General features: G+C 40.0%; 1 protein-coding gene across 1 annotated transcript in view; it reads right to left on the bottom strand.

Moving 5' to 3' along the window:
* Positions 1-12,188, bottom strand: part of LanA (laminin subunit alpha) — a 52,826-nt gene that overhangs the window by 14,602 nt on the left and 26,036 nt on the right. Inside the window, exons 19-37 of the mRNA XM_076415870.1 lie at positions 11,854-12,184; positions 10,056-10,213; positions 9,837-9,993; positions 9,538-9,774; positions 8,110-8,272; positions 7,851-8,052; positions 7,613-7,793; positions 7,372-7,554; positions 7,113-7,314; positions 6,187-6,311; positions 5,997-6,127; positions 5,810-5,937; positions 5,453-5,751; positions 2,766-2,897; positions 2,550-2,699; positions 2,258-2,484; positions 1,733-1,857; positions 1,472-1,677; positions 1,127-1,415 (exon numbers count right to left, since the gene is read on the bottom strand). Coding sequence (XP_076271985.1) covers positions 1,127-1,415; positions 1,472-1,677; positions 1,733-1,857; positions 2,258-2,484; positions 2,550-2,699; positions 2,766-2,897; positions 5,453-5,751; positions 5,810-5,937; positions 5,997-6,127; positions 6,187-6,311; positions 7,113-7,314; positions 7,372-7,554; positions 7,613-7,793; positions 7,851-8,052; positions 8,110-8,272; positions 9,538-9,774; positions 9,837-9,993; positions 10,056-10,213; positions 11,854-12,184 — 3,626 coding nt within the window. The remainder of the gene's footprint in view (positions 1-1,126; positions 1,416-1,471; positions 1,678-1,732; positions 1,858-2,257; positions 2,485-2,549; positions 2,700-2,765; positions 2,898-5,452; positions 5,752-5,809; positions 5,938-5,996; positions 6,128-6,186; positions 6,312-7,112; positions 7,315-7,371; positions 7,555-7,612; positions 7,794-7,850; positions 8,053-8,109; positions 8,273-9,537; positions 9,775-9,836; positions 9,994-10,055; positions 10,214-11,853; positions 12,185-12,188) is intronic.

Genomic DNA, 12,188 nt, shown 5'->3' on the forward strand with positions numbered 1-12,188 from the left:
GACCGTTTTTTGTATTTTTTCCCCTTAAACCTTGGGAAACCGCTATCCCAAACTGCCATATTGTTTTGCTTTTTTTTAGAGAAATATACTGTCGACAATGGTATTATATATCTTAAAATGTATCTGATAGCTTACCAAACATTTAAAAAATCCTTATTCATTCGCTGTTTTACGGGATTGTCAATACTGTAACACTTTTTTCTTTCCATACCTCTTCCTTTCCTATTTTAAAAAATTGATACGTTTTTTTTTTAACCGACAATCGTAATTTCAATGGTTACCAGTATTAATTTAAGTAAATATTAACCCAGCCTTCTAGATTTGTTAGTTCTCTATTAACTCATCAATGTTGGGTTATTTTTTTATTGTACTGGAATTTTTATTGGTATTTTAGAATAATAATATATATAGTACTGGATTTATATATCTAAATTTATTATTTGCTTATTTTACTTTTTTTGAGATTTGGGGTGGATATTGATATATAAAAAGGATAAATAAATCTGAACCAGTGGAATACTAGCACAGCATCCTAGATCTAGAAATAAACATACTGTTTACTAACTTAAGAATGGTGGATTATTTTTTTACTAAAAAAATATGTTTTTTGTGTAAAATTGATGTTGATTATATCAAAATATTGATGTTTGCGTCTAGGTACCTCACGAACTTTTTACTAACTCATAAATGCTGATTTTTTTAATGGATTTTTAATAAATCTTAATCAGAATAGTACTACTAATTTCCTTGCCTTATGTTTGACGAGATGCAGGGCGAACATATAAAGAAATAAGTAAAACTAAACTGGTGAAGTAATAGCACAGCATGCTAGATCTAGAATGAATACACTAAGTCTACATTAATATAATTAGTCACAACCAAGAAATGGCAGTAATAACAGCAAATTTCAATACACTTTTAACGTAAGCAAAAAATAAAATGAAATAATTAATTTAACAATCAAATTTTGAATTTAAGATACGAGGCATGTTCGAAAAGTAATAGGACTTTCTGAAAGTCTAAAAAGCATGGCCTTCTAGATATGAAATTGTTTTTATAGCCTATTCATATTTTCTTGTGTTCATAAGATTTTAACATCAAATATTAACCTTTTTACGGGACTTACCCATTTTTGGAGATGATGTGTTCTGCTTCTTTGGCCGTGCTCAGAGAGTACTGAGTGTGATTGTACAAGTCGTCCAGCTTGTCGTTAAACTCCTTGATGCTGCCTTTGATGGCGACGATCTCTTGCTCGAGCTTCTCCACGGGCACCTTGTACTCGGTGACGTTGTTCAGGAGCTCGTCGACTATCTTCAGCTGTTTGGCCGCTTCCTGTTCCCTGTCGGTGATGTTGTACTCTTTGATTTTGTTGAGCAGATCCTGGCCTGTTTGGAGCGCCTTCTCCACCTCCGTGCCTTAATGAAAAGAGAGGTTTATTTGAATTTACAGATGTTTTTGGGGATGACATTACCAGCTTCCTCGGTTAATTGACCGCTGATCTTGTCGATCTCTTCGATGGCCCTCATGGCTTGTTCCTCGATCTTGGGTAGTTGGTCGAGCAACAGCTCCGCCCTGTTCTTCAGCTGCGTGGACTCTACCCGCCTCTCCTCGCTGTTTTGCAGCGAGTAGTTCGACTTCCTGTTCAGGTTCTTCGAGTCCTGTTCCAGACTTTCCAGTCTGGGGTTAAATAAATTAGTATACCGAGATGAGGAAGAGGGTCAAATATTCTTACTCTTGCGTCGGTCCGCTGAGGTTGATTTGGCTGGGATCGACTTCGTCAAACTTCGGTTTTAGTTGTTCCAGTTGTTCCCTCATGTTGTCCAGGCGCCTTCTGGTGAAGTATCCCGATTGGGTGGACTGGAAATAACGATATATATATAGAGTGGTTTGTGCTAAAGATTGATACTGATATTAGAGGAGAGTAATTGATGTTTGAAGATAATAGAAAACAATTCTTTTAAGATACGACAGTCGGTGCATAGTTGAAGAATAAATTCAGAAACACAGATTATCGTATCTGTCTCACAGACTTCTGTGACGAAATCGAACCTTTCGGGTTTCGGAGGGTGTATTTAACGGCCTCAGATCGGGATCATAAAAAGGTCTGAAAACTGTGACGAGATTTAGTGAAGAATATTCGAAGTTCTGCAGTACTAACAGCAGCGTGTTGTTTGAAAACTATACACTTTCTGGTGCGCCGGTTATGGAGTGATGGTGATGATGATGACATGATATTGGGTTGAAAAAAGTTACTTACGTTGAAGTAGGCGATGACGGGGTCTATCATGGACGCTAGGGCGTCGGTGTCGTTGAGAAGGACATCGTGGCACACGTCGCACTTATGACAGCCGACGTCTTGGACGAAAGCCCACCTGTAGGGGCACTTATCGCACTTCTCACCGATAACTCCTGGCAGACATTCGCACTGGCCGGTTTCAGCGTTACATCCCAAGCCCAACGAATACTCGTCTTTGCATCCGCACGCTGTAAGACGACGTCGAGTCATGAATAATCATTCAAAGAAGGTTGGAATGATGTCGAGCACTTACAAATACACCCTTCCGAGGTGTAGTTCCAGTATCCGGCCGCGCATCGGTCACAGGTGCGTCCGGTCACGCCCGGTTTGCAGATACACTGTCCCGTGACGTCGTGGCATTGGTGACCCTCGCTGGCCTCGCCACACTCGCACCTCCTACAACCTTAACGACGAATAACCAATGGGTGAATATCACGAACTCTTCCGGAGACCTGAGCCTTCAACTTACCTTGTCCGGACTCGAAACCGTAGTGCTCGTCGCTACATCTGTCGCATTTTTCTCCAATGACGTTCTGTTTGCAGACGCAAGTACCCGTCTGATGGTCGCAGTGTGAGGCACCCAGTTCGTCACAGATACACGCTGAAAATCACATGAATTACTAGGTGCTCGGTATAAAATGGTCTGAGGTAATTGGCGTGTTAATGTCATAGAGGTTTGTTGTATAGAGGTTTAACTAAAATAGGCGAAACCGAGGAAATATTCTGCGTGGTCTCATCAATGCAGGAACTGGGACCACTTTTTTGATTGGTTCGTTTGAAATGCCGCCACGAAGACATTTTACTGGCGATTGTTTGTTTCGATTCATTTATGACACCATTTTTTGTGTGCCTCGCATAGAATACGTTTAGCATTTTTGTGATTTAATTATATTTTCCACTATTATTTGATTGTAATCTATCTTCAGTCTCAAAAGTGTTGTGTATCCAGTGTATGTGCGGAAATAAAAAATCGAAACGTCGTTTTCCTTGGAATAAACAACCCAAGTTAGGATGAGGATGTGTGTGTGACTTAGCACTCTTTTTACAAAAACAAAGAGAGACGATAATGAACACTTAACCGAGATAAGTGGGATTTTTTTGGGCCTACGTCTGAAGGCTGAAGCAGTGTAAATAAGTATGTTTAAAAAATACATTAATACAAAATAAAATAATACAATTTCTTACAAAATAATACAATACAATTGAGACTGATTTTATAGACAAGATAGTGTCTCATGATTATTTTATTATTTTGTTAATAGATCTTCTAAGCTATGTCTGTTTAACTCCTCGATTTTACCATAATATGAGCACAACAGTGATTTTGCTATACTGCTTCCACTTTGCTGTGATTTAAAGCCCCTTATTTCATGTTTTAAGGAGAAACCTTGGATCAACTCCTATATTCGTTTGAATTCGAGGTCATCATACAGCTCTTTGTTGATCACATACCGATAAGCATTGATAATGAATCGTAACAGGTCAATTGAAGAGTCCCCGGCTTCACACATAGATGGCTCTACGAGAATTAAATCCATATGTCGTAAATCCTTAATGTCCATATCCATAAATCGACATGTTTTTTAGTTAGCACTAACCCTCAAAAGCTGCATGTATAAATTTGACAGCTGTCGGATCATTAGTTTGTGAATTATAGCATTTTGAGTGAAGCAACTTTTGTTATTGTGAAAAAAATGGATAAAAATTTCGCGTGTCGTCGATAAAATATTGCTTTTTGAAGGGAAAAATACAGTACTTGCCTTGATGCCGCGTTTCCGAACACTGTCCCAGAAAAATCAACCATAAAGGATTGGTATGCTAAGTTTAGACGTGGTGAAATGAGCACCGAAGACGGAATGCAGTGGACGCCCAAAAGAGGTTATTACCGAAGAAAACATTTAAAAAATCCACAAAATGATTTTTAATGACCGTAAATTGAAACTGATTGAAATATTAGACACTCTAAAGATATCAACTGAACGTGTACATCATATCATTCACGAATATTTGGGCATGAGAAAGCTCTGTGCAAAGTGGATGCCGCGCGATCTCACTTTTGACCAAAACCAACGACGAGTTGATGATTCGGAACAGTGTTTGAAGATGATCAAGCGTAATAAACCCGAATTTTTGAACGATGAAACATGGCTCCATCATTTCACTCCGAAGTCCACTTGACAGTCATCCTAGTGGACTGCACACGATGAACCCGCTCCAAAGCACGGGAAAACGCAACAGTCGGCTGGCAAGTTTATGGCGTCTGTATTTTGGGATGCGCATGGAATAATTTTCATTGACTACCTTGAAAAAGGAGGGAACATAAACAGCGACTGTTACATAGCGTTATTGGACCGTTTGAAGGACGAAATCGGCGAAAAAAGGGCGCATTTGAAGAAAAAGAAAATGCTGCTTCACGAAGACAATGTACCGTGTCACAAGTCAGTGAAAACGATGGTAAAAATCCATGAAATGGGCTTCAAATTGCTTCCTCATCCACCGTATTCTCCAGATCTGGCCCCCAGCGACTATTTCCTGTTCTCAGATCTTAAAAAAATGCTCGCTGGGAAGAAATTTTCGTCGAATGAAGAGATGATTGACGAAACTGAAGCCTATTTTGAAGCAAAGGACAAATCGTACTATAAAAATGGTATCGAAAAGTTGGAGGGTCCCTATAATCAGCGTATCACCTTTAAAGGGAATTATGTTGAATAAGAAAACTAATTTTGCCAAAAAATGTGTTTTACTATGGTAGACCGGAGACTTTTCAATTGACCCGTTAGAACTTTGTTTTGGGTGCGTTGGATTACTAGTTGGTTTGATGTTTTAGTGCAACCCCATATTTGTACCCTACAGGTCCAAATTGGCTTTATGATTGACTACTAAACCAATTTTTTGTTCAAATAGAGTGTCTTCCGACTAACCAGTAAAGTTGCTTGACTTTGAGTCTAATCTGCTCTGTTTTTTGTTTAACATGATGTTTCCAATAATATAGAGTAATACCATCTGCTAGGAATCGTTTAAAATTATTTTTTTAAATAGATTTTCACTAGCAGTAAATCTAAAAATGTAAGGAACAATGGAGCGACATTGGTTGATTAAAGAATACCAAACTTTTAACAATATCAACACAAAACTATTGGAAATCAAAGCTCGTACCTTGACAGTCTTTCCTCTCCACCGCATCGCCGAAGAAGCCGGGCGCGCACAAGTTGCAGGCCTCGCCGAAGGTGTTGTTTAGGCATCGCAGGCATTTACCGGTGTTGGTGTCGCAGGAAGTGGGGTCTTCCGAGTCGATGTTGCCGGAACATTGGCATGGCTTGCAGTAATCCCCTGGGTTCTCCGGCTGGCCGAAGTATCCGGCCGCGCAGCCCTGACACCGTACCCCGAAATAACCCTCCCTGCACTCGCAGCTAATGTGTTCTCCGTCGGAACTTACGTTGCAGGAAGTCGCGAAGCTGTGGAACAGTCATCGTTAGTGTGCGATAGGTATGGAAGCTTGTCGGGGTATCATACTTGTTGCTGGTGGTCGGTAGAGGACAGGCGCAGATGAGACAGTCGTTGGGGGTACCACCTCGTGCGTCGCCATGATATCCCACCTGACACATCTCGCAGTGATCTCCCATAGTATTGTGCTGGCAGTTCTGCAAAACAAACATCAACATAAATCGTCCTTCTATAACGTTACCAAGAACCAGCTTACCAGACAAGTTCCAGTATTAACATCGCATTCGAAGGCGTGACCATTACAATCACAAGGAACGCAGGCTCCTTCCAGAGAACCCTCAGACTTGACTCTGTAGTATCCGGGAGAACATTCCTCGCAGGACAATCCTGCAAATAACAAACGCGTATCACCAGGAAAGATAACAAACACCTGCTTGGACTGTTACCTTGATAGTTTGGTTCGCACATACATTCTTCCACCGATGACATGTCTGTAGGTAGCAGGTAGGTGGGGTATCGCTTGGAGTACTCATCCCTGGTTATTCCGAAGTCTTGGGTGACGTCGATGAGTCTGCGAGCAAGAGAAAACTGCATAAAAACTATTCCTGTCTGGAAATAACATGTATTTTGTAAATGTATCAAAGTAAACTGTTAAATTCGATTTTTTCCATTTACTCGATGTACACAGACGCTAACCATGGAACATTTTTGACATTCATTACTTTTTGTTGTCTGATTCGAAGCCCATCAAACACTCATAGTGATTCTGCTTCACCATATTCCAGTGGTCGGTTTTGTTTCCAACGATTTAAAAGTTAGACTTTAAGTTAGTTAGAAGTTTAAGAAGAAGACTCAAGAGAACAAAACCGTATGATATTGTGTGATGAAGGATATTTACTAAACGGTGAAAACACTGTTAAGTCCTACGACAACCACCATTTGAATGACCAGAAAGAAAGAACAACATTAAAGCCATTTTCGGTAATAAATTACTACCTTTTTTATTAGGCCCAAAATATAAAAGGCAACCTTCATATTGGCGAGGATTTATGCACTATATTCATCTACCACTACTCTTAATATAAACTTGTTCTGCGAATAATTCAACAGTCTGAAGGAAGCAATCACCCAGAAATGCCAACTTTGCCAACTGGGTCACAAATACCGCTTGGGCATGTCGGAAGTTCTTATGCAGCCGCTTTATATTCCGTATCTGGTACCAAGTGATCACCGCCTGTTCCTCTTCATTAAGAACTACTTGGGTGGTGAAAAAATCGACTCAAGAGAAATAAAGACTTCTATGATAGAGAAAAGTTATGGAGCAAAATGATCCTGAAACCAGATCACTAGTGTTATTGCTGACGCGACGAACCTGGTAGTCTCGGCCTTAGTCCAATAACGAGCCTTGATGTAGACGCCGCGCAGGTCCTTCAGCACGTCCATGATCTGGTCTCTGCGGGCCACTTCTCCGGAAGCGATGCTCCAGTACGGCTCGGCCAGAGCGACTTCTTCGGGGAATTTCTCGTTGCTGCGCGGGTGGTCGCTGCTGGAGTAGTACAGATAGGAATTTGGACCTGGGGGAGATGGAAATCGATCAAACTCGAAACCTTAAACCTTTACACAAACCAAACCTTGTAGAATCACTTTGGGATCGTCCACGATGGTACCGTCCTGCACGTAGCTGTGCAGGATGGAGTAGCGGATGTATCCCCCGTACGAGACCAAGCATTTACCCAGGTAGGTCGAGGGGGCGGAGAAGTAGACGTCGATGGTCTCGTCCAGGTCGGTGAGAACCACGCCGATGTCGTTGGAATCTAGAAAACGATAACCACCCCGGGATGAGATCGTCGCGGCGAAGCAGGACGCGCTTACCTCCATCGTTCTCCAGATTGATGTCCAGCTCGGTGGCCTCGAGGACCTCGTCGGTTCGATTCAGGGCCACTATCTTCCAGTTGGTCATGTCGTAGATGGGATCGTTGACGTAGTGGGCGCTTATGCACTTGGTGGCTTTGCCCGAGCAGTAACACTGGGTGCATCCATCTGGGTTGGTCTCCTGCAAACGCGTTCGGTGATGACCACAAGAATATCCCCTCTAAAACTCGATTTATACCTGTAAGTTGTAGGAACCCTCGCGGCAGATCTCGCAGTGGAACCCAACCACGTTCTTTTTGCAGTAACATTCGGCGGTCTCCTTATCGCAGATCTCCGAGTCGGTACCGTTCAAGTTGCAGTCGCAGGATCGACAATACGGGAATGAATAATATCCGGCCTCGCAGTTGTCGCAGATTCGGCCAACAATATTCTCCTGACACCTGCACAAAAACCCCCTTTATTATATCTCCTTTTTGGAGGAAAATACTGTTACTTACGGACAGGATCCGTCCAGCAAGTCACACTGCATCTGGTTTCCCACGACACCCAGTGGGTTACACTTGCACTCCTCGCACCCGATCAGCGAGTCGTACCCGTAAGTCAAAGGTTCGCACTGGTCACATTTTTCGCCAGTTACGCGAGGTGGGCAGACACATTTTCCTGGACAATAAAAAATTCTATTAGATTGTTCAATAAAAAGTTCGTTAAAAAATTGTTTTCCATTAGGTACGAAATGATTCTGATGGTGTTAAATCTGGCCAATAGGCTGGACGTAAAAACAATTCATTGCAGTGAGACAGTCACCAGAAGCTACTAAGTGAAGGAATTTGTCAATGATGTCTCCTGTCAAACTATTAAAGAATTATACAAATCATTGGAAAGCGATTGGAACATCAACAAAATGATTTTTGTCATCATTATTATCAAGCGCTGAAAAATTGGTCTATTGAAACAATTCTGAAGATACGATATCCGTGGACTACACCCAACAGACCAACAATGTTAGTCTGACGAAGTTAAATATAGTAAATAAGTTGGATATAAAAACGATTCATAACAGTGAGAGTCACCAGAAGTTCGAAATTGGAGGAATTGCTCAATGTAGTCTCGTGTTAAACATTTGAAAAGTAATTCAAATCATGGGGGGATGACTTTTCAAGAGTAGACAAGAGCCTTGGGAGTGAATTTGACATGCTGTTTTAACAACAAAATAATTTTTTTCCATCATCATTTGATAATCATTATGATTAAGGGCTGAAGAATTGGTCTACTAAAACAATCCCAAAGGTAGATATCCATGGAGTACACACAACAGAGTAAAAATGTTAGTCTGGTGGAATTAAATCTGGTAAATAAGTACGATGTAAAAACTATTCGTTACAATCAGCCAGTGACCAGAAGTTCCAAATTGGAGGAATTGTTGAATAAAGATTCGTGTTAAATACTTGAAGAAAGATCCAAATCATTATGACTTATCAAAAGTAGACAATAGCTTCGTGAGTGTATCTGACACGTTTCAACAGCAACAAAATGTTTTTGCCATCATTATCAAGTGGTTTATCAAAATTGGTTTACCACAACAGTCATCAACATAGGAAGTCATGGGCTATACCCAAAGGAGTAACAAAATTAGCTGTAAAGACATCTCATCACAACAGTCCTCATCCACTTATTTCAAAATCCATCAAAAACAATGAAAACATCGCAGAGAAATGTCGATAAAACGATAAGAATATCGGAAAACAAATATGTTAATATATCAGCCCGAAATATTAATGATATTTCTTAGATATATTAAAAAGCAAACAAGTAAACCAAGCCAGAAATATTGGAACATCGATTTCTTCTCAATAAATGCTTGTTTTAAGTGAACATATGATCAGAATACATGCACCACACAAAAGAACAAAACGACATAAAATTACCTGTGTTCGGTTCACAGTAGGCTGAAGATGGACAATTACAGGGTCTGCAATCAGGGAACCCAAAGTATCCGGTCTTGCAGGCGGTACACTGTCGCCCGATGATGTTCTCCTTGCAAGGGCACTGACCTCCGAATTTCTCACACTCGAAACTGATCGAACCCGCATAGTCGCACTGACAAGACAGAGCCCCCGTGTTGTGAGCGGCCGTGATAGAGAACACCGAGTCTCTACAGAAACCTAGAACATAAACACCCCACATGTTACTCCAGATGCTTTAATCGAATTTTTTCAGTTCCTACCTCTCTGGCTGGTATCGATATTGAAGTGGTTGCTTCCGCAGGTCGAGATAAACTCCCCAGTACGGTCCAGATCCTCCTCCTCCAGACTACGCTCGGAATATAGATCAGTAGGTATAACCAGGATGTAGTCCAAGTAAACGTTCTTATTGCCGGGTTGCTATGGGAGAGAAATCATTTTAACATTAACGAGATCCATCCCGATATAATAGAGAAGCTTACCTTGAAGGTGATGAGGAAGTTCTCCAAGAGATTGAACTTGTAGTTACGGTCGGCTTGGAGGACGGGAGATCTACATCCGGATTCGGAGGGACAATGTTCTACGGCCACCTTGGCCTCGTAGAACTGGCCGTTTTGGATTATGACGTCCAGGTCGAAGGCTTGAAGACAAAGAATGAAGGATGAAGGACGGTAATCACATTTAACATGATTTGTGATATCCTGTTTGGTACAATTGCAATGGCATATTCTTCTCATCACAAATTACGCAATTAGAAGTTGTTGAAAGTCTTAAGAAACTTGTTCAAGTGACTTGTTTAGTATTATTAAAACAGAAAAATAATTTTAATTTTATTAAAACATTAACATTACTTATTAATTATATTAACATTAATTTTATTAAAACAACAACAGAAACTTGCTTTAAGTATCAGGTCTATACATTAATTTTAAAGGATTTGCAACAGATGGTTTAAATACCTATAATTCCATCGAGTACATTTCTAACCAATTGTCTGTCGAAGCCTCACAAACGTGCTTCATGCTTCACTTTTCAGTATGTGTCATTCCGTCGAAGTGTGAACAAAACATTTTTTAGTGCGTTGAGAATGTCTGAATTTATTTCAAATAAAACTTTTTTTGTTTAAATTTGAATAAAAAGACAGATGATGGTCATCAAATGCTTCATGAAGTTTATGGCAACCGTGTTCCATAGATTTCAACTTCTGAATCTTTTCTTCACGTTTTAAAGGTGTTTTTTTTTTGACACCGAAAACAGAGAGCGTCTCGCATAGCCAAAAAAGATGAAGGCGAGGATTTGAAGACATTACTCGATGATAATCCGTATAAAACGCGAGAAGAATGTGCAGAGTTGTTGGGAGTAACACAAGAAACCATTTTCAGTCTCTTGAAGAACATGGGAATGATCCAAAAGCTTGGATATTTTATATAGCCAAGAGACATTAAAACGTGCTTGGTCATGTGCGAATTTCTGCTTCAACGGCAATATCAGAAAGGTTTTTTGCATCATATCGTTACTGGTGATGAAAAGTGGCACCATTACCACAATATAAAATGAAAAAAAAATGATGGGGACCACCTGCATTATAGATCAACGGCAAAGCCGAATATTCATGGCTTCAAGCTAATACTTTAGATTTGATGGGATTAACTTGATGGCGGATATACTATGAGATGCCAAAATCTAAAGAAACCATCAACGGGGATTTTGTTTTATAGTTTTTAATAACGATTCATGCGTTCATATAAGACTAAAATGATCGTATACTGATACATCTTTCTTTGAGCCATAAATTAATAGAGTTCTAAACAAACTTATTGGAATGAAGATACCAGCTATCGAATTTTTTCATTCTTGCATATGTTTGTCACCCCACATTGAACAATCTATATTCTAGGCATCATTTTTTCGTATTTTTTTATTTATATTTCATGTTTTTTTTTATCCCAAATCTTGGATGTTGTCCTTAGTCAAAAAAAACTGTTTTTGTTCAACCACTTCATACAATATAACATGAAATGTAAAGTTTTGGTATTGAAATAGCATGAAGATATCGAAGAAGGAACAATTTACACTTTAGTACAGAGTCACAGGCATCAGAGCTTGATCTTTAGTAGCGTCAGTTTAATTGTTCTTGAGTTATATTTAAATTTTAGTTTATCTAAATTTGTTTTTTTTATAAAACCTAATTTCAAATTAAAAAAGTAATAAGAAATTGCGATGTTGCCACAGCAAAGAATCAACAGCCAAAATACAGATAAACATCAATAAAATACTCACCAGGATGATCAGGCTGATAATAATGCAACACGAACGAGTAGTACCCATTGCTGGGTACTTTTCCCCTCAGGTCCATGGTGTTGTAGTTCTTGTTCAACCAAATATAACTGTTATTATTGTATAGAAGAACCGGAGGACGATTCTTCAGCAATTCTTCTTCGATCTCCTGTTCGATCTGTATCTTCTTCATTTCGGGTGGGTTCCTGAACGATCCCGCGACGCAGTTACCGTCCTTACGAACGCACACTGGTTTCGGTTTGATGAAATCCAACGACCACTCGTCGTAGGGCACTAGGTAGATGGAATGGATGGCCACGTTGGCATCCTGACTCTAT

This window comes from Rhynchophorus ferrugineus, unplaced genomic scaffold, assembly GCF_030347505.1.
Source record: "Rhynchophorus ferrugineus isolate W39M unplaced genomic scaffold, kcgeb_rfMv2 rfM10, whole genome shotgun sequence".
In the NCBI taxonomy this organism is placed as follows: Eukaryota; Metazoa; Arthropoda; class Insecta; order Coleoptera; family Curculionidae; genus Rhynchophorus; species Rhynchophorus ferrugineus.